Source organism: Haliaeetus leucocephalus, unplaced genomic scaffold, assembly GCF_000737465.1.
Source record: "Haliaeetus leucocephalus isolate CR32 unplaced genomic scaffold, Haliaeetus_leucocephalus-4.0 Scaffold751, whole genome shotgun sequence".
NCBI lineage: Eukaryota > Metazoa > Chordata > Aves > Accipitriformes > Accipitridae > Haliaeetus > Haliaeetus leucocephalus.
This window is the reverse complement of record NW_010973187.1, coordinates 8,847,809-8,875,479: the sequence shown is the minus strand read 5'-3', so window position 1 is coordinate 8,875,479 and position 27,671 is coordinate 8,847,809. Positions and strand designations below refer to the sequence as shown.

Below are 27,671 nucleotides of genomic sequence, written 5' to 3'. Positions count from 1 at the left end.
GGGCCCTTAATCTGGAGATGATGTTCATCTCCACGATTTGTGACTGTATCAGTTAATTTGTAAATTCTGTTAGTGCTCAGAAATGCTCAGACTTACTTTTCAAACCCACTGAAATCCATGGGAGCGCTGTACTTGCCTACGGTTCTGATAAACAGACACCTGGCACTGATAGCACACTTCTGAAGCTGCTTATTTTCATTTTTTAAACAAAGCAGTTGTTACTATGGCTGCATAAAGATCTTCTTATGGCTTATTTTAAAGAATAAACAAAATAGGAATATAGGCTTAACAAAAGAGCATTTTCTTGCATTGTAAATGTACATGCAAACATTCAGCTGTTACCAAGTACTGATTATTCATTTCTCGTCAAGCAGTGCAAGGAGACTGAAAACAGGGCTTCCTGCTCTGCTGACTAAGAAGCATATACGGAAAAAGCACAACTTCAGATCTTTATTGCAGTATGTGGTCTCAATTGTAAGTCCGAGAAGACACTCACTATTGAATGGGATGAGCACAGCAAAGGACCTGTCTTTTCTCAGAAGACAGCTCTCTGCTGCTCTAATGGCACAGAACTCGTTAGTACCACTCACTGCTGATCTTTATTCCTCTGACTCCCATCTTCCCCACCCAGCACCAGTTGCCTGCCCGTTACATCTGGGGTCCACCTACTTCTGCTATGGGAAAGTTTCTTTTCTATAGGATAAGTTCGCTCCTTTTCTATAGGAGTTAAATGCTCTGCCTCTAACCCTCTTCCTCATTTATCTTCTGGCCTAAAAATACATCTAATGTCACTCAAACTGACCTGCATGCTTATATTTCCCTGAAACATTATTTCCAGGCTAAACATTATAAGCTTACTTACCATAAAGTCAGAGTGTTATTGACTATTACTAGTTAATAATTGTAAAATTACAATATAATTTCATGTTTGTATGTTTTATATAACTGAAATACTTTAGAAAGTGAATAAGTACAATATTAATTATATTCTTGCACACTAGTGAGATTTATTTTATTGTCATTCTTAATCTGAAGAGAAGGGACCAAAAAGAAAGTATTTTGGATCTTTTAGTCCTGACAGTAATTCTCTTACCCACTACAACAATATTACAGTAGAGTATATTTTCTCAATATACTGCTAACACCACATGCCAAATAGTATTTCCACCATATTGCATAAACCACTTTTATATTACTATTGCACTATGAAGAAACTAAGATGGAATTACTACATCAGTGGGAAGAATCTGACCTGTGTCCTTTCTTACACAAAAAAGGCATGGTGCCTTCAGCCAACACTGGTAACTGCTAATTAAATCACAGAAAAATGGAAAAGACTGACATTCATCAAGGAATGGCTGCATAAAAGTATCCCAAAGATGTTACAAATTGCAGTAAAGTACCCACCACCATTACAAGAAAATAAATGTTCTTGACATAATACAAAAACATTCTTCATGTTAATTAATAATTCAAAACAAAATATGTCTTAACTATATAAATCCAACTTATGTCATTTTTAAATAAAGAATACATAAATTTAAAGATACGACTACTGAGAAAGATGAAAAATAAATTATGCAAATGTTTCAAAGACATATAAACCTTTTTTGCTTCAGGGCATAAACACTGATTCACAAGCTGAAAATTTTTCCCTTGAGCAGGGTTATTCCCAATTTTGTTGCTTTAAGACATTCTGCACATTTCTTTGAAGTGTGTCAAGCTAGAACCTATCTGAACAAGGACAGAGATCTATCCGTATCTTGGTTTTGCTCTTGAATGGATCATTTTAATTCTATGACATCATAACAGTACGTTTTTATGTCCCTATATAAATCCTTGACTGTAGCATCTCCAGATCATGTGACAGGTGAAAAGCGACCATTTGATTTGAAGGCTGAACACAGAGGTTGAATGGAACTTTAAAATTTTCTTTAAGCACAGGCTATTGTCCTCCTTCTGAATTAAAGCAACTAGTCTGACAAGAAGTCAGTCAGCTGGACAAACAGAGGATTTTTAACACCTCAAGATGGGCAGTGGAGCCAGTTCTGAGAACAAGGAGTCAGCCAGGAGATCCAGGGAACTGGAAAAGAAACTCCAGGAAGATGCAAAGAGGGAAGCCAGGACAGTCAAACTACTACTGTTGGGTAAATAGAATAAAAATTGCTCATAATGCTTTTCCACTTAGGGGTTATTTTGCGCTGGAATTATATTTGAGTACAGTGAATTTCCCACCTCTCACTGTTTTATTGGAAGAAGACAATCCTGTAATATATGCACAAAATGTTTTCTGGTTGAGCACACTCATGAAGTCACAAAGAACAGGCTGGAAATGGCCATGTCACTGCATGTATTAAATGTTAAATATTATAAATGTTTTACTTTGAAAAGATTTGAGAATTAAGAACCTACTGTTAGAATAAATGTTATGGTGCTTGCTTACGCAGAAGGTAGCATAGATTTATCTTTTTTTTCATGGATCTATATGCATTCATTTGCAGGAGGATTAAGTGAGATAACTGGTTACATAGAAAATCCACAGGTGTCACAAGGTACTGATATTGTTTATTTTCCAAACTGTTGCACTTCATTTTTTACAGAGGCAGAAAGTGACTTAGAAGGGCTTTCTTCAATGTATAAAAATGATATTGTGGAGAGTGGAATGGAAGGTAATGAAATGAGATGAAAACAGATGAATATACTCACAGACTACTACTTCTAACTCATACTATGATCAATTTAGTAACAGCCAGCAGGTGTAATGGCAGATGAAAAATGTTTTTTCCTTGATTAAGCTTTATTCTTCTCCCTTTTTTTTCCATGATACTGCGTAGCCTACAGAAAATATCCAAGAGCACAATAACACTGCCACCCTCTTAATATTTTTCTTCTAACAGTATGATGCCTGTTATGAGAGTTTCTCAAAATGAATAGAAAAACAGGCTTTGATCATTGAAATGTTTCTATTTTTCCTTCTTTGTAACCACAATGCTTACAAATGCTTTTAAAACTGACATTTATTCACACTCAGCCAGATCCCTTAGATAAAGTAAATTGGCTTAACTCTGTTGGTTTGTATCTTATGCAAAAAGTCTATTTATACCTGTTGAGAATCTAACTATTATTATTAATAAAGAAATAAAAGAAAAACACCACCATGCAGGTTACTCAAATAATAATAGGAAAGTAGCAGTTTGATACACTTCATGTATCATCAGTATTCAGATTGCAGCTTACAAACCTTTTCAGTCCAGTGGAGAATACAAAGATTTTCTGTGCCACATTAAGACAAAATATTGCCCCTACTGAGGCAAGCTTGAGTTGGTCAAAAAACAGAATAATATTTTCATTTAAACTTTCATAAGTTTCAATACTTTCTATATATTCTTACAAAAAGGAATTGGCATATCGAGTTAGAACCAGGGTCCATCTACTCCAGCATCCTGTCTCTGGGCTTGTCCAACACTGATCCATGAAGAAGATGTAAGGAATCCTTTAAGAGGACTTTATAGGATCAAAAGGAATTTATCAGATAAGCAGTTCAATTATATATTTTGATCTTCAAGATTTCATGCCTTGGCAATAGTACTGGCAGCTGTCTTACACTACGGTTTTAAATATAGGACTATAAATAGTCCTATAAGTAGGACTATAGTTTTAAATGTTTCCTAATGTATATAATCACTCTTCTTTTGACATTATTAATATCAGTCTCAAGATACCTTTGGTAAAATACTTTGAGATTAATTGCAAGCTATGTGAAAAAGATTTCTATTTCATTCATTTCAAAGCTGAACATATTTCAGTTTCATCAACTATACAAGCACTCTTTTCTTAGACTAGATGATCATTGGAATCCGAATTACTTTCGCTGAAGTCTTCTTTATGGAATATATTTCTACAATATCTTCCTTTATTCATGTCACAGATGATAAAGAGCCAAATTTGTCAGTGGCTAATGTTTTGGAGGGTTTTTTTCTCCTGGGGAATTGTTACAAGAGATCACAAGGACTTGGTAGAAAACACGTGGGAGAGATTAAAAAAAAGATTATAGACTTAACAGATTGAATTTTCTTGTTCTTAAAAAAGCAAGAGGTGAATAAAACATGAGTCTGTTTTGAGCCTGTTGCACAGCTAGAGTGAAATTGTGTCTTGAACACCTGGAATCACAGCTGCTGAAGCAATGTATATAAGGGGCACCATATAGCCTCTTCCATAGTCAGCCAGTGAAATGGCCAGATAGGAGAGGATTAAATTTGCTATGTTCAGACCTGTACCTGTTATCTTTCCATAACTCTGAGGTTATGGAGATTATTCAGAAATTACTCAGAAATTATTCAAACTTTACACTTGATAAATCAAGGGCAAGCTCCAACCAGTCTAGTCCTGCCCTAGTCCTAGGTTTCTGTTCATTCAGACCATATGTTGCCTCTATATTACAGACCAGATGTCACCATTGTTTCTTTTGCAGTAGGCAGATTGGTAAAAAATTCTCAGGAAAAAAATGGATATGTGTATCATAAGTTTTTCAGTGTGATCATTATGCTCTTATCCTTAAAATGTAAAAAAAATGTATTCTGGCCATTTCCTGAAAGGTTTATTTAATATCTAGTCTGGTCTCTCTACATCCTCCAATAGGTCCCTTTACAAAAATGAAATTATATCCAGAAAAAAAAGACACCACATTTGTTTATGTTAAGTTCTATGAACTGGGCACACACATTATCTGTGTTGAGGTGATAATTTACAGTTTATATGACATGCACATAAAAACTGGGGTTAAATTATGCCACTTTCTGATGTTCCTCATAAGTTGTCCAGGAGCCAAGAGTGTTAAGTCCTGTGTTACGTGTTCCTGTGTTGTCACGGCCATCCCATCCCCCCACCTTGTCCACAAATCTAGCCTCTACATATTTATACTTCAAAAAAATCAGATCGGTTTATGAGTCTGGAACAAACTCCAAGGTGAAAGTTTTATTTCCTTTGTATCAGGGCCGTATCTTGCCTACCACATGGCACACAGTTTCTGTACTTCGTAGGAGGCCAGCTTGCAATTTATTTGTGTGCAAAGTACAGCGCACATTCCAAACGTGGCCAAAACAGCTGGTGGTTACAGTGATTTTTCACAGAAATAAGAACTTAGCTTCAGTTTAAATAATCATTAAAACTTTGAACTTATTTCTTTTCAAAGTATGACTCCATGGCCTCATTGTCTACAGTTTTCAGCAGCAGGACAAAACTCACCCTCATTTGAGCTGGTCGTCCTCAGCTCACTTCACTGATAAATACTCACTTTTAGGGCACAACCCACCCAATTTAATTTAAACATCTGCTTCAGGGTGAGAAAAACTGAAGCTGTTTGTTTGTTTTAGTTTTAGTAGCAAATATTTTTCTCCACTGACTATAAGAGGTCTCTGATAAGTAGTCTGAATGTAGATGTTTATAGCATAGACATTTAAAACCAGTTAAATGAATCAGTTACTGTAGTACTGAAGTCAGGTTTAAGTTCCTGTTATTAACACCTGCACTGGAAGCAAAGCCTTTGAGCACAAAGACAGCCCAATTATGCTATTGATTGGAATACACAGATTTTCTTTTTTTGGGGAGGGGGTGGAGGTGGGGGGCAGCATTTAAGAACCTTATTCCCTCAAGAGGGTTAGATCTTAGAACTTTTCTCTACCTTCTTTCTCTCATGGAGAAAGTTTGCCGAGTTTAGTAAGAGGACCAGGAAGATAGTTTCCAGTCTAGTTCAGTTTCCAGAGCTCTGAATGGCACAGACCAGGCTCAGGCAGAGGTGTGAAAACTTTTCTGATTTTAATTTGAAGATTTTCTTTTCCTGCTTTTTGCTGTTTATGTCATGTTCCGTGGTTTTCCTGACAGGTTTCAGGGCGATTCCCACCAGGCTGCTGGGGTCAGCTCCTTTGCAGCTCGGGGCCCGCAGCCGCACGGCTCGGCACTGCTTCAGTCTCCTCTGCAGCCCCAGCGGGCCCAGAAACATAATGGGTTTGGGTCTTGGGGTGCCGTTCAAAACATTCAAAACAAGAACAGAGGCAGGTTACAGTCTGGCAGGGTGCCGTGTGTACCACACCACGCTGAAGGTGGATGTGGCGTGCCCCGGGGCACGGCGAACGCGATCTCTGGGAAGACGCGTGGGAGCAAACTTCCATCAGCTTTGCTGGCAGTGGGAACACCTACACCTCCCAGGAGCAGGGCCAGAGTTTCAGGCATTGACCAAGGTTTCGATGCCTTTATTTTCTGTGCCTTTATCCCTCTCAGGGAGACTTGGCATGCAAATAGAGACAGAGAAATCAGAGGTAAATGTGAAAAAGCTAGAAGATCCTAAATGTGTGAAATGCAAAATACAGGCTATGGCATATTATCACTGGTCTCTATCAGGCTGAGCTATAAATCTTCACAGGGACAGAGAGTTTTTCAAAAGCCAATTAAACTTTCCAAGCTTCAGGACAGCACTAAGTTTGGCTGAGCTCCCCTCTTTTGTTCAGAAAATCTGGGCTCGGTCATAATTGCCCTTTTTGCTGCCTCCTAAAGGGAAGCTGCCTTCAGCTCCCCGTGCAGTCACGTAAGGGCTGTCACGATGCACTCTTGCCGCTGTTTCTGCGAGCAGAAGGCTGCTGCGGTGGCTGGAAATGCAGCTCGGTCCCTGCTCTCCTGCCCTGGGGCCCTGGCTGGAGGAGCAAGCTGCACAGGAGGGGAAGGAAGAAAGGAAGCAGGTGCAAAGTAAATCGTTTCGGACCCGTTTCCTGGGGTGCAAATGCCGCTACGGCTAACATGATACTCCGGAGTGAAGCCAAAGTCTCAGCGTCATCTGTTGTTTAGATAAAGGCATTACTGGATCATAAATTACAGATGAGCAGAGGTAGGAAAAGGAACGCAAAAGATCTAAATTTTGCCTCTCACTCTACTTTAACTTTTCCTTTCAGATCTGGAAGAGAGGTTCATTTCTAGATCATGTTTCCTGGAATCTTTCCGTGAGGTGAATGTATGAATTCTCAGCCCAGCCTGCTCTCTTCCCTACAAAAAGCGTAACAAACGCCACCTTGCTGACAGGGCTTTACCAAGTTCTTCAGAAGGGCATTGAAGGGATAGTAAATGATCTACAGCAATTTGCATTTTTTCCAAACTGTGGCAGATGGCAGCATCAGCCTATTTTGCATGGGCTCGTTTTTTACTCGCACTTTCTGCCGTTCACATCACGGATTTTAGAAAATGCTTTGCGTATGGTTTGCTGTCTGTTGTGATTCATTTGAGTAAATTAATCCCTGTCATTTAAATGTTATTAGCTTTACAAAATCTGTTTGGAAAGTCTGTAATCAGTTTGTTCCATTCACTGAGAAGCCCTCAGTTAAAATAGCTATGCCCCAGATTTCCTCTTTTCTCAAACGTATTTGACATTGTCCAGTGAGGTAAATGATAATCTGCAAAGAGAAAAGCAGTGGTGATTCCTGTCCCATGGATTCACAGGAAAAGTTAAATCCTCTTTTAAGGAGCTTTCAAAATCCAGCTCGTTTGGCAGTTCTTGCCAAGCCTCATCACTCTCTCTGACAGAAGATGATAGTCACTTGAACTGATTTCCAATGCAGAAGGTTTGCATTGTGATTACTCACTTTCCATGAGATAAGAAGGGCAAATTAATCGTACATAATCTTACCAAACCTACGCCCTAGTTCTGCAACTGGCTGTGCAAGCAAATGCCTGTACCTCTCCACCAGCTCTGGGGATCTCCTGCAGGATCGTTCCCAAGCTGGATCTGTTGCGTTGCTCTGCAGGTTTCCCACTTCCAGCCACACTACTTCATAGCAGAAGACCATGGGGCAGAGGAACTGACAAAACACCAGTGTCAGGACTTTTGCTCATGTGCTGCCTCTGCATCATGAGCTAGACCACATACAAGTCTCCACGCTCTGTTTTGCCACTTGCTCAAAGAGGCTGGCTAAAGAGCATGGAACTGCCTGGTTTGGCTTACAAAAGGTCATGATACACATTAAATGAGCAGCCACAAATCACGTAATGAACGGGACACTGACAGAAGCTGTGCTTTGTTCATGTTTTTCTGCCCATCTGCCAGGGATGAAATCAAAATATGACCCATATTTTATTTCCTTGATAATTAAAGAGTCTATTTTTCTCTTAATTGACTGATTGTTCCTTTCTTTTCAAATGTCCCTTTCCTTTTCAGAATTAATACTTTTACCAAGATTTCATTATTTTTAAGTCTGAATGGACGCTAGGGAGGGTTATAGTTAGTACAGTGTGGATCTAAAACATCTGTATGTCTCTTCATAGATACAAAATTCTGTGTTCCAGAGAGTTATTTTTAATGCTTGCCACTTATTCATGTATCGGTCACATCTTCTCAACATTCCCCTTCTGCAGGTGCTGGAGAGTCAGGAAAGAGCACTATTGTAAAGCAAATGAAGTAAGTATATGAATATTCATATCAGTTGTTGAATTTGGTATTTGTCATATAAGCTATCTAGCTAATGTCTTACTACAATATTTATGCTTATCTGAATCATTAAAATCAAGTTCTCATTCAACCACATAAAGAAAAACACAAAGTGACTAAGACACACAGCTGGATTGGTAATCAAATCTGTCTGATCAAATCATGCTCTGGTCCAACTCCTTACTGAAGACCAGGGAAGCTTCTTCATTGGCTTTGGTAGGAGTTACAGTACTGTAGTGACAACACGAATGTACAAGACAACCGCCCATGGCAGATCCACCTAGCCTAGTATCCCATCTCCTGCAGTAGCTAATGAAGGATGTTTTCAGAAGATCACCAGACCAGACAAGCAAACACACAGTAATACTTGTGCTGGATGCCATGATAGTATCTGATGATCCATGACTCAGGCAGCATCCTGCACCAGAGACAGCATCGCTGTGCTTAATAGCCTTCGGTAATTCATGCCTATGTTTCTCTTGAATCTTTTTTGAACCAATGTAAACTAATAACATCCACAATATTCTACAGCAAGTAGTTCCACAGTTTAATTACATATGATGTGAATCATCTCCAGGTGTTCAATTTTAATTTGGTCCCTATTAATTTAATTTGATTTCGCTGGATTGCAAGAGAAAACATCGAAGTATTTACATTGTATAATAGCGCAAAGTCTTTTTTTTCCCTTTTTTTTTTTTTTTCCCCCCCAAACTGGGCTCTGTAGATCATTCTTGGTCTCCACAGTCTTATTCCAGCTCCTGCCAGTGGTCAGAAAGATTGTTCTCAAGTCTCCCACAGCCCAGGTGAGAACATTTTTAGCCACCAGCCTACACAGTGAGCAGCTGCTACCCACCATCTAGCATCGGTAGGAACAGCCATGAGAACTGCTTTTAGCAAGGAAAGTATCACCCCAAAAACTTTTCAAACAATAATCAGTCTGGGAAAAAACAGTCTGTACAAGCTCAAATGCAGAAATCCCAGTTCAAATTCAGACTGAATATCTGGTTAGGAAGATCTTGTCACTGCACCATAAATCTACTGCAAGAATACTTGTAGCTGTTTGTTCAAAGTGCACATGGTGCCACACAGACTGAAGTCAGCAGATTTATTTGCCCTGGTTTCAGAGGAAGGTCAAATTCGTATGCGTGTGTCCCCATTTACAATTTACTACCACAATATTTTCACATATAATAAACCAGGCTAAAACTAAATTCATTCAAGTTACTTATTTAAGGGTAGCCAAAATACTAATCATGTATCTGGTTTAAATAGATAATCCACCTGAGTTCCAGAGGTCATATTTACACAGGCAGCAAAAGTCCTCCGTTACTGTGTAACCTGCTAAAATATTGCTGTTGTATCTAGCCTTATTTTCATGGACAGTGTCCAGGTCTTCCTCCTAGACCTGTCCAAATACAGAAAAAAAATTACGCAGGCATTGTAACTGTTTAGACATGACTCCACTTTGTAAGCACCAATCTCCTCCAGTGTAAAAATCAGACTGTTTTATGAAATCAGCAACATTATTCTCAATTGAAGTTCTTTTAACTATTTCATATCTTCACCAATGCATTTTAAAGAGTGAATTAAAAAACATTATGTTGTAAGAGCAATTTTCTACTATTTAAGCAGCTAATTTTATAATACGACAGATTCAGAACCATCCATCAAATACTTTGTTAACTCTTTTGGTCCAGTTAAATGGTGGATAATTTTGTTTCTCTTTTGAGTTCCAATCAGAAGACCCTCCCTATTCAGCAAACCATTGAAATGTGTTGTGCTGAAAGCTTTCCCAAGTAGAAGCAGCTTAAAGATGTTCCTCTGAATTGAGCACTTTAAGAAGGCTGATAACCCTTAGCAGCATTGAGGAAGGGGCAGAAAAACGCAAAGCTGAGAGTCATCTTTAAAGCACTGTGCATTTATAAGCTGTCAACCTGATCACAAATATGAATTATTTTACAAGAAAACTGTTCATGAAAATTATCATTTTTCATGCAAAATCTCATCTTTCTTTCACAACCAAGGACTTTTTTTTTTTTTTTAAAGGGAAATTTTTCAGAAAAAAGCCCAATTTCAGTAATTAATTTTTTTCAGTGAAGCATAACATTTTCAAGAGAAGACTGATAGCTGCTTACAAAAGAAGTAATTTTGCTGAAAATAAAATTTTCCACCAAAATCAGGGTAATTCTACTCCTATTAATATAATTTTCTAATTCATAAGCCTCATTCTTTCCAGACTGAAGAATTCAATCAAACTGAAATCCTTCCTCTAAGCTTTGCACAATATCTTCTGATGCTCAAAATATAGATATGCAGCAAGGCACTAAAAAGGCTAAGATGGTTATGAGGGATAACCAAAAAGGAAAAAATATAAGCTTCTCCGAAGCTCTGTGCTTCTGACTAGATCATTTCCAATGTATGATCTAACTTTTTTAAAACCAAGTTGAGTATTTCTGTGCCATGCTCTAAGTTAGCAGTACAAACCTACTATAAATAATTTAGCGAATGAAAAGCAGGGAACAAAATATTTGGTAACTCAGCATGCCTGTTGATATTGAAATAACTCCACCTATCTGGTGAGAAGCCCTCCTTGTATGAAAAAAAAAACAAAAACAGGAGACTAACTTTTTTCCTCCAATAGAAATATAATTTAGATATTATGACTGGTAGCCTAATACCTCATGCCTTCAGCATCCTGCATTTACTTTTTAAATGTTGTTTATTTTTTCAAGGAAGATCAGGGAACAAAATTTTCCATTTGCTAAAATGCTTCTTCTGGCCATACAAGATGTCAGCCTGTTTTACAATCCTTCCTTAAGAATGACAGATCTTTAATAAAAGCAGCAAAATCTACTACTGATTTAACAGGCTGCCTAACATACCTTCTGCCAGAGGACATAAATACATTATTAAAAAAAAAAACCAAACAACAATGAAACAAAAAAATCCCATGAAAAGCCTCAAGCAAACCCAAGTTTTCTTTCTGTAATTACAGAATCTAGTTTTATTTCAGAATCTTATATTTTCTTCCTTCCTTTGTTCTTCAAAGGGAAAGCATGAAAATATAAAATAGCCATTTGTGGACTGTGTTAGGGCCTTTCCTTCTCCCTCATCCCAGATTTTTTGCAGCCACAGGCAAAACACCCATCTTCCCAAGAAATCCTGTTTTGGCCACTGCTGTGAGACACACAAAGTAGTTAAACCAAGTTAATGTGCTTCAAGGCATTTGAGTTTCTATATATTTCATTCCATTATTTATAGAAAAGCTGCTGCTTTCACAGGTAGTGAGGGTAAGAGTGAGAAGAATATGCTTAAGTACCAGGGCAAGGTTCAACATTGATGGCGGCTGAAATTATTTCTTGTTAAAGACGATCTGACCCATTAAAGGAGGCCACCTACACCAGTAAGGAGCTCTGGGCTCCGTGGTGCTTCACAGACAGGACATCGCTTAGGCCATCCCCAAGCGGCAACCCAGATTATCCCGTGCACTATGACGGAGCTACATTAGACTCCAGTAAGTGAATAAGCCTCCCCTCTGAACAATTCTTATTTCATTCAAATCACTGTGTTGACACAGGGATACATGGATATTTCAGAGGATGGCAAAAACCAGGTTCACTAGTATACCAGACTGCATAACACAGCTCCCCTTTTTCTTTCTCCCAAGTTCAATAGCATTCCTTTGAATATTGCAGATTTGCTTGAATTCATGCTGAAAACAGCATTCAGAACACCAAATCTGCAACAGAGTTTATAGATTTGCCTGGTCTAGAAGTGATTGGGGAAACATTTAGGGAACCCTTTTTTCCTGCAGATGCTACTCCTACAGACACAAGAAGGCTACTTGTGAATTTTCTGACATCCATAAATCAGAGAGATATTAAGACACATTCAATCGTGTTCTGGGTTTTGTGCGTGTGTGTGCGAGTGAATTATTTTCTGACAGGGCTGACCTCTCCCCTTGGAGGGAGAGTCTCCCCGAGACACACACCTACACTCATTCTGGGCTAACCTGGCAGATCCTCTGTCCAGACTGTATCTCTGGCAAGAGACAGAGGAAAAAAACCCAAAACCCCAAAGCCCAGAAATTACTTATTTAGTAACCCGGTCTTCATCTCTTAACAACTGAGGTGAGGAAGAATAGAGCCTTGGTTCCAGCAGCAGCCACAGCAGTTTGGTGTCTGTTCATTGAGAGTATGCTACTCCAAAATGGGTGAAGGTTTCATCCTTTTTCACAACTCATGGAAAAAGATGTTTCTGAGTCACAATATAATCTGCACATTGATCTTGGAGAACTTTAACCACATGCCATTCTCCAGTTGAGGAGGATCATGAAATTATAATCCCTCTATCATAATTAGATTAATTGAATTTGACTGCTAAGGTTCTTTGTCCTCTGTAATACAGGCCAAATCATCTGGAGTAATATGTATGCCCCCAAAGCCTGTATATAATAACAGTAACACCTTTCAATAACTAAAAATTGTAACTGGTGTACAAAGAAATAGTGAAGATTTTTTTTGTTGTTTACTTGAGGAAGTACCTCACAGTGTAGAAATATTTTTTGCAATAATTTTTCTACTCTAGGTAAGATTCTGGATAAAAATGAGAATGATTTAACAAGCAATGTGACAGCCCATGACTAACATTGTAGATTCCAATAATACAAGATTTGGGATCTAAGTACAGCTATGCGTCTTGCCCTATATCTACAGTAATGGGCCTGGGTCTTGTTCTGAATTTATACATTATCTGATATTCACCCACAAGGCAAAAAAACAATACCTATTCACTCAGATGGGGAAGTCAAAACCTAGCCTCATAAATTTAACCACACATAGTTGCAGAAACTTCTGGTTCCCTGTTCCAGCAGAATAGGCAGGTCAACCATTGATAATTGTTTTTCCAAGGGCCAGATGGATTCATTTCCTTCTCATGCTGACCGCAAAAGCATCTGATCCAACTTTTCATTACCTTTTTTTAACACATCCCATAAACCTTTTGCTTTCTATTTTTGCACCAGGATCATCCATAAAGATGGTTTCACCTACCAGGAACGCATGGAGTTCAGACCTGTCATTTACAGTAACGCAGTGCAGTCTATCCTGTCTATCGTGAAAGCAATGACTAAGTTAGGAATCAGTTACGAAAACCCAGCTAGAATTGTGAGTATGACACCCTTTGTCTTGAAATAGGCATTAGAATACAATTCTTTGTAATATAACAGTAGAGACTAGTAGAACAAAGAGGGTTCAGTATTTGCTTTATGACAGTGGCAACTAAGTACTGCTTGAGTTATCTGTGACAAGATGTCCTTAGTTATTTTTATTTTCCCAAGACTGATGCCTGAGGTCTAACTTCTGCACAAACTGCCATTTTGTTTGTTACAAAAGAAATGTTCAACTTGCAAAGATGTAAGAAAGAAGAAAAAAAACCCTTTTCTTAGCTGCACAGTCACTTATTTATTGCTATTGGGAAAAGTAATAAATATTTTCCTTTTATGAACAAACCTTGGGGCTCAGCCATGTAAGGAAGGGTCATCTAGACATGTCGGGAATATTTCAGTTTGGCATTGCTCCTGGAGCAGAGACCTCCCTGTGCACAGAAGCAGCGCTGGCGCATTGGCGCTGCAGAGAAGTGGAGTCTGTCCTGACACAGTCAGCAGCCCTGTGCACAAGCACATAGAGGGAAAGCCACAGGAAGAAGACCTGCTACCTCCTGGCAATCACGCTGAATTTTCAGGGACAGAAGTAAAGGAAAAACACGTTCCCTTCTTCTCAGTGCAATGATTTAGTCTATTGCCTGTAATTCAGTCCTTGCTGACAATTTCTCAAAGGCCTGTCAGAAAATCAGCTGGTTCCAGTTTTGGCAAATTGTGCCTATTCCCTAGAGGTTTCTCTTAGAGGGAATTACATCTGGTTATCTGAAAGAGCTTTTCTCGCTCCAGAAGTCTATATTTCATTACAGTGATGTGGTACTTTGACCTAAAAAATTATAAACAAATGCTTCAAAGGTTACCAAAGCTCATACAGTCATTTGGCAAAATAGGAACTAAATGTTTTCTTCCTGTATCCTTTTAAGGGTCCGTGAATGCAAGTCATTCAAACAAATGTAATGCTGCCCAAAAGCAGCACACAGAAAATAGACCCATGTGAATGTGCTGCAACTTGGCCTGTCTCCTCAGTTGTGAGAGACACGTGTACCACATAAGGACCCACCTACCAGTCTACATGGCCTAAGTCAGTTGAACCTTGCAGCACCTAGCCAAAAGTCCTGGCTCAGCCTCTAATATCCACTACAAGGTCCAGACTCTGTTTGCCATCTGTAATTGAGATATGTTCTGCCTGAGCCCTGGTGCTTCAGCTTCTTTCCTCAGCCCCACCAAACTTTCTGAGAGGTTTATACATGTTCACTCATCATCTATCATCTATGCCAGTTTCACAGACATTATTTTCAAGGGATTTCACAGCCTGGGGAACTGGGAGTTGAAAATTTTGTTAAATAGCCCAGTTAATTTCTTCACATAATATATAAGCAAATGCAGAAAATACAGCTTTTGTAAGTTTATCACAGTAAACCCACTCTTACTGTCATTGGCAGAATAGGCCTCTAGGAGTACAGTTGAATACACCTGTATAAAATATTTGCAGTGCCTGCCTTCTTTTCCCCCAGAACCACATAAAAGTAACCTGGATGTGAGTTTTAAAGAAAATTGAAATTTTGGTCACATTTATTTGAATCGCCACTAAACATTGCCTTTTCTTCCAAACCCAAACTTAGCTTACATTTTCTGTAAAATCATAAGCCATTTACAAGCTTGAGTTGTTTTGATATAAGCTTTGATTTCAGCTGGACTTTGTTCTTGCTGTCTTCTGGTTCAGATTTAGCTGCTTAAAGTCATCTAGCCCAAAGACTGGGCTTATCTTGGGCCAGAAAGCAATGGGTTTATCCATGTTCCAGGACTGCCTGCAAATACCTCTTACTGGTCCTGAAAGTGCCTCAGCACGTAATTTTGAACAACATCTGTTCTGGGGAGAGGTATTTTTTTCTTCCTAAAGCAACACTGCAATCTATCTTTAATATGAAAATCATCTGAAGTCTGTCTAAATGCCAGAGAGAAACAAAATATGGTATAAATCAGGGTTATGATAAACTCAGTCTGCCACTATCTTCCCTTTTTACGTAAGCATCAAAATCCACAGTTGCCACCTTTTGCATAATAATCCACGAACATGTACCATACACCTGGCAGCTCTAAGCTCAAGGCTTGTTGCAGGCTGTTCAACCACCAAATCCAATATCGCAGGAGGAGAGCTATAATCATTAAATGATATGCAGTATCTTGAAGGGAGAACGTTCCAACTCTTATCTGGAAGCTGAACAAGTGTGCGCCCTGCAGAGCAGCCCTGGAGACAAATGAGGGGCACACGGGAGAAAGCATGACTCGGCTCTGCTGAGCCAGCACCGAGCGAGAGGATGGGGCTGTAAATGGAGCCGGTGTCGTTTAGTGCAGAAGGGCAATTGTACGGCTGTCCTCCTTCCTCTTCTGAATGAAGGCAATTCTCTAGGGGTTATTTCCCCCTTTTTTTTTTTCTTTTTCTTTCCATGCTAACTCCGTTTCTCCTATATTTTAGAAAACCTGCTGTGTTTTCTTTTTGATCAGTCTCTTACTTTTACAAAGTTTCCATAAACTGTAATTTCTATTGAAACATAAAGGTATAGTACATTCCTAAAATAAATTTGTTACAAGTTATTGTGAAGATATTTTCTATTTTTGAATAAAACATGCTCCCTGCCAAAACGGCGTCTGTCAGAATGCACTTCTCCTTTTGCAACTATTGACTGCAAGTCACTTCAGTTGTCTACTTACATGGCTAGGAAGGAATTATATTCTATAATTATCCATTGCTGTGACACTGTATCAGATTACCCTATTTTAATCATGCTCTTTATTTACAGTACATTCCTAAGCTGTTAACCACTGAAAAGAAATATTTTTAATGTAATACATTACTTGAAGTCTTTTTGGATTGACTGCAAAAGGAAGAAATTACAGAATAATACATTTAAAATATTTGGGATTTTATTCAGTTAGAGGTTTCTTCCTCCTCAAAAAAAAGCATATGGGAAATGCATTTACTAGCTTTATTCACTTTGCCACATTTCTCACCGTGGCCTAAAGTTAGACATTTTTTCTTCCACATACATTCAAAAATATATTTAGCTATATATTTCTGCTTTGATGTAGTTATAATATCTTTAAGTTTTAAATATCCTTTTTAATTTAGTTTTTGATACCCCCCTACTCTCTCTTACAATAAAAGTCTTCCTTCCAAGTTGGACCTTTTGTGAACAGCTATGGTAAGATGAAACTGAGCTCTTGTATGAACAAAACAAAACAATAAAAAGAGGAAAACTCTGTGTATCACAATTTAAGTCTAACCTTGGCACTAACTAGAGGGAAGCGAGCTTGTAAAAGGATGCTTACATGCACAGGTGAGTACAGCTACCTGGAAAAATCAGTGAAAATGAGAAATTTTGCCCCTGCAACACATTGTAAACCAAGCACGTCTTCAGGGAGGTGGAGGGGCACAGTGAGTTTGCACAACATTTACTGAAATTTCTCTTTAGGAAGACGAAAGGAAGCTGTGCGCCATGGCAACAACTCTGGAGGATGGCGACATGTCTTCTGAATTGGTTGAACTCATCAAACGACTGTGGAGGGACGGCGGGACGCAGGCCTGCTTCGCAAGGGCAGCGGAGTACCAGCTCAGTGACTCGGCAGCCTAGTAGGTGACACCAGCCGCAGGTGCTGACCCGCTGGCTATTACCGTAACGGACAGCGTAGGAAGGCTGGCGACAAGAACTCTTCCTCACGTGCAGAACAGCCTATGAAAATTATTGCTCACTAACCTGAAAAAGAACGAGGGTTTTTGCTGACGTTTATAAAGTATTAGAAATGCTTAACTGAAGGAAACAAGTGAAAACAAGGAATAATTTCTTTCTGTGAGTTTGTTTAAACTGTAAAAAAAAAGTCTATTCTCTCCCTAGGTAATTCCAAGATTGACAAAATGAGGAAAAAGGCGAATTGAAACAGCTTAGGTTCTAGTTGTACTTTGAATGTACACCTTTCAAGCTGCTAAACATAAGTCTGGAGAAAGCTATAGAAACTTTCCTCTAAACTAATCTGGCTGCACGGACGGGTATTCCCTGGGCCGTTACCACCGCAGCATCCAGCTGGTCTTGGCCAGCGGTGCTGCAGCCGCTCTCCACCTGATGGCCCCCAGTTCCCTTTCTGCAGCCTGGGAGGTGGCAGGCAGATAAGCAGGGGAGTAGGGCTGCTCAGCTCCAGCTCCACGAAGGGTCACCATTCAGCTGGAGTACATCTCCTAGCTTAGATGTAGTCAGTAAGCTTCAACTTTTCAGGATTCCCTGGTCTGGTTGCAACAGAACAGCTGTTCTTGCAGGCTACACTGGTCCTGCTCTGCTGTTTTCTCCCTGAGTTCACAGGAGACCAAGAAGGGAGTTGTCACCTGGGTCGGAGTTTTCCTAGAGTGCGTAAAGTCAGACTCTACACCTGGGGCAGAAGGTTGTTCCAGCTGAGGTCCATCTTCCAAGATCTGCAGATGGAGGTTTCTCTGCTCCTGGAGCATCTCGTACAGGCTGAGGGCACTTGCAGGGTGAAACCTCACAAGGTGTTGGGTGTCCGTTCTACTCAGCAGGGAAGGCATGATCGGAGGCTGGTCCAGGAGCTGGGCAAATGGAAGGCAGTAACAGCTCACTAATGGTAGATAGTAGACGGGATATACCATGAAAATATTAAAAATTCTTTGTCTCTTTATATCTTCAAAGCAAGAATGAAGACCTTTCTGCCAGATACCTAAACAAAGAAAATACTGCCTGCATTGATTTGTGCCTGATTTGGCAGTATTTTATGGCACCCTTGTATTTCTATAGGAATAGTACAGAGCAATCTTTTGTTTCCTAATACATCCTTTCTGACAGCCCACACTGCAGTTCCCAGCACTAAAAGCCCATAACAAGTCAGTCATCATAATTAAAAGGAAAAACACTTCTAAAAACATTAAAAAAAACAACCAACCAAACAAACAAAAACTAATGCAGGAAAAAAAATATTACACTACGCCTGGCAGATTAGGCTCTGTTGGCTAAAAAGAAGATAGGATAGTCTAAAGTAATTCCCTTTCAGTGTTATGGGCTGTGTCATGTTTTAACCTGCAACAGGTTTCAGTATTTAAGGGAGCTAGTACAGTCTGTAAAGGAGCCAATAATCATTATTTATTGCTAGAGTTACATTAAAAACAACAGTGATATGTTTTTCATCTGCTTGAACACTTCTGAAAATCCTGCTAATCCTCTGTCTTCATCCTTCAGTACCTGATGCTTCTGAAAATCTAGCCTTTGGCTCTAAACCATTAAAATCAACTTAATTTTTGCCCTTGCTACTGGGCTTCTAATGATCAATTCAAAACCAGCTAGAGTCAATCAACCATCTAATGCTACATTTCAATTTCTTTTAAAACCAACACCCTGTTTCTCAGCTGCTGTGAATCAGCTCCTACACAGAGTATTGATTTATATTGTGTAAACTGACCTTCTGAGGTTGTCTGCTCTGAGTCTTTTCATTATTAATTCATCCTGATGAAGTTTGATCACTGCCTTTACTCTGTGTGTTTTAATTGAAAAAAATGAGATCTTCTGAATAATAGAAAATCCCATCTATGTCAAATTTGGCTGGAATGTCTTCCTTAGACTCACCTGGAATTAATCCTGTTTTAAGATGGAGCAATGGGTAAGGAAGGGGCAAAATCAGGATTATAAATCATGACCTTAAATGTCATTGTATAGCTACCAGTAGTACATGGCGCTTCTTGCTTGCTCAGTTATTTGTCTCTCAGGGTAGGATTTTCCTCACCTCATTCAAGCCAAGGAAAGATCAGGCATTTAGACTAACCTGCTAGTTTGCGGTCCCTCTTTTGCAAGTGGAGAGTTGGCCTGCAGAGTGTCCCCTTGGAGCTGCCTACAGCTCTAGGAAGAATCTGAAGATGCTTCTCTTGCTCCATTAACTAAATAATTAACCTGGTCTAATTTTTTATGCAATTACAATTGGCTGTGTTGAATTGAATTTAGGTATTTGTGACTAAGAACTATCAGATCTTTACAATGAATTTTATATACAAGTGTTTATTTTAGTGCTTACATGTTTTATAAATTGCAAAATGTCTTTTGTTTCTGTGTTCCACAAAAGTGAGCTGAGCTGAGTTTGCCTCAGGCCCTACTCAGAGAACCAGAGCTATATTGCATAATTTTTTTTAAAACAGATTGCTTCCTGGACTCAAATAATGGGCAAACATTGGATTACTCAGATGAACTTCAGCACTCCTTGCTGAGTGGACTCAGTTTATTCAATGTAAAATTAGAAAACCCCATTTCCAAGCATTACTCACAAATCTCCAAATGGAAGATTCTAGCTTTAAAAAAAATTATTTTTCTTTTTTTATTTTTATTTACAGATCTATTAAATATTGCAGACAGGTATGATGAGCTGTGAGGTTTGTTTTGGTAGTTGTCTGGTTAAACTGAACAGCAGAACTTCACGCTGGGCAGACTTTGTGTTAGAGAAGGAAAAAAAAGGCATGAAGCCTAATAAACATTAGAGAGACTGTGTTTCTTTTGTCAAGAGACAAGAGGCTACAAATGGAAAGCAGCCAACTGGGACACCGAAAGCTTGAAAATGCTTCAACCTTTGTATGTGGTTTCTTGCCTGTGGCTTTATTTGAATATTAGTAGTTAAAAGGTAGGAAGCTACCCAGACATCACCTCTTCTTTTCCTTCTCTCAGTTCATAACCTCTTTACACAGATTCCTAGACCAGCTAGTAGGATTTCATAGGCTCTGTCCAGCCATTTTGAGAAAGCTCCTTGCTCCTGGAAGAGAAAGGAGAAGGGTTGCTGGTAGGACAGGAACAGGCTTCAAAGATCTAGTTGGCATTCTCGTTTCATGCAGATTTTATCTCTGTATGCCAGACATAAAACCAGATAATCCACTCTTTTCCATGGGGTTGTGAGAATACTAGCCTAGGGGGGGCTCAGCTTCATTGAAGCTTCTGGTTTTGATTACAAAATATGTTTTTTTAAATTATCATGTATCTTCCTCTTGTAAACTGATAGGTCTGCAGGGAAAACAGCCCCTAAATGTGAATTCCTCCAAAATATTAGGCCCTCCCTCTCACTTAGGAAGGAAGATAATGTTAAAACACGTCTGATAGGCTGTAATAACTTCTAGTTAATGTGCTTCTGCAAGATGCTTGAGGTTCTTCCTCTGTGGTGGCAGCAAATGGACAAAACCCCTTCCCTGAAAAGGTAGGTTTTTAGCATCCCTGAGGAAATTAAGGATTTTCCTGGACTGAAATTCTCAGAAAGATGTTTATCATATACAACTAAATTAAGCTTCTATATACAAGGAAAAAAAGAAAAAAAGAAAAAAAGAAAAAAGAAAAGCTCTGGATTGTGGATCTACGTTGTATAAAAACCAATAGTATTGTATTTTAATGTGCAATTTACACGAAATATTTAAAAGCAGCTCAATATGAAGTGATTATGTAATGTTCATTTCACCTTTTGAATTCACTGATCACCATTTCTTTTTACTCTCCTTAGTTACCTCAACGATTTGGACAGGTTAGCAATGCCAGACTATGTGCCTAGTGAGCAAGATGTTTTGCACTCCCGAGTGAAAACAACTGGGATTATAGAGACTCAGTTTTCTTTCAAGGATTTGAACTTCAGGTAGGAAAGCCAGTTTTCTTGACAGTTTTCTGGGGTTTTATCTTTCTTAAGTATTTTCTTTCAAAAGTATTGACCTGTTATAATATTGGTAATCGCATTGTGATATCCTTGAATCCACTCTTATTTAATATTTTGAAACAGCCAAAAAAGCAAGGTATTTTAGTACCAGTACTCCAAATTTAAGCATATAATGGACTGTTATTAAGAGATCTCAGAATATCAGGTTCTAAAAGGACATTTTACATATGTAAGTGTCTAAAAGCATTATTTGTATCCTGCCATTTGAATAATTGTTTGTGACATTTATGAAATTTGCCTACATAAATGTCCTTAACAGCATGCAAAACATTTGATGACTACTAATTTGCACGCACTCTCAACCTTTCACTCTCTTCTTTTGAGAATGGAAATAACTGCTCTTAACACTGGAATGCATTACAGCTGGCAAAAAAAGAATAATTTCTGTCCCATGGGAAATTTCAGTATTAGCATGCATGCCTTCATGCTCATCTAAAATGAAAAGCAAAATGTTCAGAAAAAGTCTTGAAAATAATGTCTCTGAGAAATTTGACTGAAAAATAACTGACAGTTTCAGATACTCAAGATTTTGTTATGCTTGGTGAACCAATTAAAAACATCTAATTCCACATGAAAATGTATTTGAATGAATTATGATAGTTTCAGTGTTCTATAATGCTTTCCTCTAAGGACTGAATTCCATTTAATTCTTAATTTAAAGGCTGGGGTGCAAATTGAGGAATTTAGTCCAGACAAGAAACTGCCTGTAGAGACAGATAGATGTATAAAGCACCATGATTATAACTTTTAGATTTTTCATTGGGCTTCATTTTTTCTTCTCGTGTGGCAATTAAACATCCCCCAAACCATCTATGCTTTGACACAATGAAAATTACATATACAAAATAAGATTCTGAAGTAGATGCCCTACAAATAAATTATTATCACCTATTAATACACTGATCACGTGTGAAAATTCAGCACTTACCCACAAACACTACAGTGCAGCGTCATAGACATCATCTTCTTTTTCTCTGATTAACTTATTTCCAGACAGCTTTGTACATTGGAAATCCGAGCATCTTCAGTTACAATCATAGTTTATGTACGAAATAAAATCAGGATGGAGAAATAAATCATCAGAGTGCAAACCCTCTTTGACATGAATGCTACCAGTCCTGATATTAGAATAACAGAATTAGTGTCTAGGTCCAACTGAAATGCAGCACAACTGACAATTAAGTTACCTGAATGTCTGTAAACAAGAGGAAGGCTCCTAATGCCACCACAAACACAAAACCCACTGTGTTTAGCCTCTCTGCTATGCATCACAGTAGTGTTATGTGAGTAAATTCATTGGTGGTTTTAGGCACTTGAGTAATACAAGGTAAAATCACTACAAAATAGTCTGAGGGTTTGAGCTGCTACAGAGACGCAGAGCAGCTATAAATCCATCTTAACCAGCCAGTTACTGCTATTTTGCACTGCCAGAGCAATGCAAAACAGCTGGGGGATCCTGATGACTCTGCAGTTAGTTTGATAAGTACCATAGAAACTTCTATAAAGAGACGGAACACTTCCACATTCAGAGTTTTGGTCGATGTACTTAAATGAGGCCTGAGGTCACAAGCCATACGTGGATAGAAAGAAAACATGAACAGATGCTTCATTCACTAAACACTTGTCCCTCTCCTGAACTGAACGAGGCAGAAAACATTCTGTATCTGTGCAGTAAAAGTCTAAATCCCAGTACTGCTCCAGGGAACTGAATTACAGTTGCACAGACAACATCTCTTGTTATTTGCTATCTTCTTAGTGGTTACGTTGCTGGTTTAGTGTAATTTACCTTTCTTGTGGTCTTCAATTTATTTCACTATTGTTGACTTTGATTTCCAGAGCTCAGAACATACTTAAATATTTTTAAAGGAAGGTTTGATCTCCATAGGTCTTCTCCTGCTGTCATTTCCATTGATGTGCTAGGAAGAGTTTGACTGAAATCAGGCAAGCTTTATTTTAGTCTTCAAGTCTCACTATATGTACCATTAGGGCAAATAAATATATATCCAGCCCCATATCTGTAGCTAAGTTTTCCAAGAGCAGTGCTGGGAAAATATAGAGCTTTTGAGACTAACTTTGTCTGTCTTGGTAAAACGAAAATATCATCTCAGAAATACATTTTCTACCACTCACAGAGGGACTTCAATTTTACATGGGCATATGCTACATTCTAGGCTGACATGAGAAGAGCTAAGCAAACTAAGGTTAGTACAACAAAAACTGCCCATAAGCATTGCCTCTGGCCTTGATCTTGTCCTATTAATGAATATTCACAGGGCAATACGCTCAAAGCTTGCAGGAAGTGAATACAGATTCATATGATTATATATGCTTGCAAAACTTTACTGCAGACTAAATTTTGAAGCCTTTTTCCCCCCATAACCCTGATTTCAGAGTTACATACCACAAATCAAGGAAGACGCATAATGGCACGTGATTTGGGGGCACTAATGGCAGCCAAAAATCAAGATGCTTTATTCATACTGACCTCACTCTTCAGTAGGCATACTGAACTCAGTGAAGATATGCTTGGAAGGACGCCATTACTGTTACTAAAATCTTGCTCCACAACAGCTTCCTGATTTCCTAATAATTCACATTTATAGACACCCAATGATCAGAGATGAAATGTACTAGAAAAAAAATAATTTTCTCTAATTACTCCTCAGCTGCAGAAACAGTTCATCACAACCATTGGGAAGGATTTCATCTCTTCTAAGCAGGATGAAAAATGATTAACAATAACCTTTGTTTCCATCAGCTGCATTGGCGATGGTGAAGAAAACAGAGGATCAATATACTGCAAAAAATGGTGTTTCAGTAACAAATTATTCGTGCTTTGTTTATTACTGACATAATTTTTTCATACCGAATCCCGATATTTTCATTGCTGTAAAAACCGAGCTGTGTTTAGTTTCCAGATACTGCAGGAGATACATCAGAGACTAAGATCTAATGCATTTTCTTGAAGGAAGGGATAATGCAAGAGGGGATTAGGGTTTACAGCTTTAACTTCAGCAACAACAGGCAGCACAGGGAAAAGTCATCATGTACACAAGGAAACAGAAAAAGTAAGGGTAGGATAAATCTGATTTTTTTACATGTTCTTTCTCCCTTGTAATGCACTTAAAATGTTCAGTTTTGGCACTTTTTATGTCAGAAAAAGAGTGAAAAGAAAGCCCCATCCCTTATCACTGAAGAACTGCAAATGTAAGTGGGAACTTTGAAAGCTAATGCTAACCAGAACAACGGTAGCGTTGACGACAGCTCCATCTCAGCTGGGCCCTAACTAGGTCCCAGCCAGGTATGCTCGGTTGGCTTTTGACCCCATATGAAGAGTCCATAAAAAGTTCATATGACTACCCAAAGGTAGTAATTTCTGGCAAAGACTGAAGGAAATTAATGCAGAGGAGGACAGCTCTATGTTTTCCTCTCTACAAATGAAGGGATTCCTGCTCCCCACGAATTGCTGCTTAAACAGCAGCTAATGAGATTGACAGGGCAGAGACCCCCCCCACACAAACGCATGCTGCAGGTTATACAGCTAGCTAAGTGATCGCGCCAGGGCAATGAATAGATGACTAAATATAGATCTACGCTAGCCAATTAAACATAACTAGTGGGTCAATCCATGATCGGCTTCCAGTCACATGTCTTACTGATCAATGTGTCCATTCACTACAAGCAAAACTATGAAGTAACAAATGACTGTGGATTTGAGGGTCTTTTGTCAATGTTTCACGTATGAACTTTGTCCTGAATAAATCCTTGCCTGCAGGGCTTAGTCCCGCACTGAGCTCTTATGCAGAGCCCCACTTCCTCAACACAGAGTGCCACCCGAAAGTACTGAATGTATTTCCTATACACAGGTATTTAAGCCTTTACTTTTCATTTTATGCCCACTACAAAGCCGTAAATAATATATAGTACTCCTTGACCTGTTGGGATAGAAACAGACCAATATTTGGAAAAGCTGGATATTTGACTGTCATTGATTTCCAGTTGCACTCTGCACATTAACAGCATGACTCTGTCCTTATTAGTTAGTGCTTTACATTGTACATATGTTATTTTTTCTGCAAAGGATGTTTGATGTGGGTGGACAGCGATCAGAGAGAAAAAAGTGGATTCATTGCTTTGAGGGAGTTACTTGCATCATATTCTGTGCTGCACTCAGTGCCTATGACATGGTTCTGGTGGAAGATAAAGAAGTGGTGAGTCAGAAGAGACAAACAACCCTTTTTGCTGCTAAGTTTTAATGTACTCTCTGATGGCATATCAGAACTATTCCTGTTCCCTGATAACCATTTAAAGGCTATTATGCTGTATTGGTTCTTGCCGGTAAAGAACATTACAGTAAAAATGACATATGGGCATGAGATTTGTCAGTCTCTCAAGTTTACCTTTTGCATCTCAACAGAACAGAATGCATGAAAGCCTTCAGCTGTTCAACAGCATCTGCAACCACAAGTGCTTTGCAGCCACTTCCATTGTGCTGTTTCTAAATAAAAAAGACCTCTTTCAAGAGAAAATAACAAAAGTTCATCTGAATATCTGCTTTCCTGAGTATAATGGTAAGTTTGGGTTTTTCAGAAGAAAATACATTCAGATGATTAGTGCAGGCCATGCATTAAAGACTCATATTTTGACTCAAGTCACCAATATATATAACCATTTAAATGCTAAGCATCTTATCTAAGCATCTAGCCTTACTCTCAAAGAATGGTATGGGACAGACATGGTCAGAATCCGGTTCATCTCACCTACTCATCATGTTTATCCTAGGGTGGGGTCATGTCTCTCTGGAGATGCTTATTTCTCTCCCTTGGCAGTAGACGAAGCTGAGAGACCTAGAAGTTTCAGATGGCTGAAGTGTGGTGTGATGAACCCAGCCAATACTTCAGTACAAGTCACTGGCTTATCATTCACACACACCATAACTGGATCCAAGGTTTTTTGTCCCTATTTTGAAAATCCATTCCATAAAGGAAGCCTGCCTCCTTTTGCATGTCACAGTAGTGTCTACTGGAAATAAAAAACAGCAGCTGTTCCCAGCTGGTGCAAGACAATATAGGAGGCTAAGTCAGAAAGTGCCATAAAAGCCAAAATCTGTCAGTATTTTAGTATTAACCTAATGCATTTGGGATAGGGAGTGTCCAGAATGAAGCATAATTAAAGCAATATTGTTATTAGAAGATGGGTTCTGCGCACTTCCTGAAAACCAGCTCCTTCACTCCCTTTCCCAGGACACATCAACACAGCAACCCCAAATTACTCAGTGCTTCACTGGGATAATCAAATATGTGCTAGACTCAGTGGAGCTACACCACTTTACGCTGCCTGAGGCTTCAGACAGGATGGGAGCCAGCAAGGGCTCTCGGCACAGCCTGCCTCCAGGACTCCCATCCCGCTCCAGACCTACAGCGAGTCCGCGGTACCAGTGTTTACACCTGCTGTTGTTCTAAAGGAGTACTACCGAAAGGCAGAAAAGCTGCATGAAGAAATTATGACTGAATATATAAGCATCTCAATTTTCCCTTTTTCCTTCTTTATTTCTTTATCTCTTCATGTTTGTACTTCCCACCAATTTTGTCTGCTATCTACCTGATTCCCTTTGACTTTACGCTCCTTCCTTTTTTCTTCTGTTTCTCTCACTTTCTGCTCTCTCTCTAAGGTCCTTAACTGTTTCACACTGACTTAGGAGCATTTCACTTCAGAAATGAGGACTTCTGGTTAGGGATTTAAATTTAAATTTAGGTGGGCAGTTTAGATACAAAATTTTCACACCTATTGCATGAAGTTCATTCCCTTTAGAAAAAAAGAAAAGAAAGAAAAAAAAAAAAGAAAAAAAGAAGTCTTGTTTCTTAGCAGCTGTGAGGAAGTACCAGTTGAAATGTGTCTTCTCTTTCTTTTACCGTTCTCTCCACTAGGACTAAATACATTTGAAGATGCTGGAAATTACATCAAGAAACAATTCCTAGACTTGAACATAAGGAAAGAAGATAAAGAGATATATTCTCACTTGACATGTGCCACAGACACCCAGAATGTCAAGTTTGTATTTGATGCAGTCACAGACATAATAATCAAAGAAAATCTGAAAGACTGCGGGCTTTTCTAGCTCTTCATTCCCTTGCTCATAGCCTGACTTCACCTCAGTCCACTTTCCTCTCTTCATCCTGTGTACTGACTGAAATAAAAAACTCTAGGGAAGAAACAATATCAATTAGGCTTTCATTAGCTGTCACTTGAAGCCTTGGGTATAGCCTGAGCATTGCGGACCAACACTGACTTTCTGTATGTCACAAGAAGATTGAAAAA

General features: G+C 38.9%; 1 protein-coding gene across 1 annotated transcript; it reads left to right on the top strand.

The window, feature by feature from the left end:
• Positions 1 to 2,029: 2,029 nt before the first annotated feature.
• Positions 2,030 to 27,471, top strand: GNAT3 (guanine nucleotide binding protein, alpha transducing 3). The gene is made up of 8 exons (XM_010580935.1): positions 2,030 to 2,147; positions 8,395 to 8,437; positions 13,491 to 13,632; positions 17,099 to 17,256; positions 21,147 to 21,275; positions 25,435 to 25,564; positions 25,771 to 25,924; positions 27,281 to 27,471. The coding sequence occupies exons 1-8, from the start codon at positions 2,030 to 2,032 to the stop codon at positions 27,469 to 27,471; spliced, it is 1,065 nt and encodes a 354-aa protein (XP_010579237.1).
• Positions 27,472 to 27,671: the final 200 nt, after the last annotated feature.

Bases quoted from the DNA above. Each gene is read 5' to 3' on its own strand.
- GNAT3 (XM_010580935.1), top strand. From the start codon at position 2,030: ATGGGCAGTGGAGCCAGTTCTGAGAACAAGGAGTCAGCCAGGAGATCC. The intron at 21,276-25,434 runs GTAGGAAAGCCA...TTTTCTGCAAAG, and splicing joins TTCAAGGATTTGAACTTCAG to GATGTTTGATGTGGGTGGAC. The intron at 25,925-27,280 runs GTAAGTTTGGGT...TCTCTCCACTAG, and splicing joins CTGCTTTCCTGAGTATAATG to GACTAAATACATTTGAAGAT.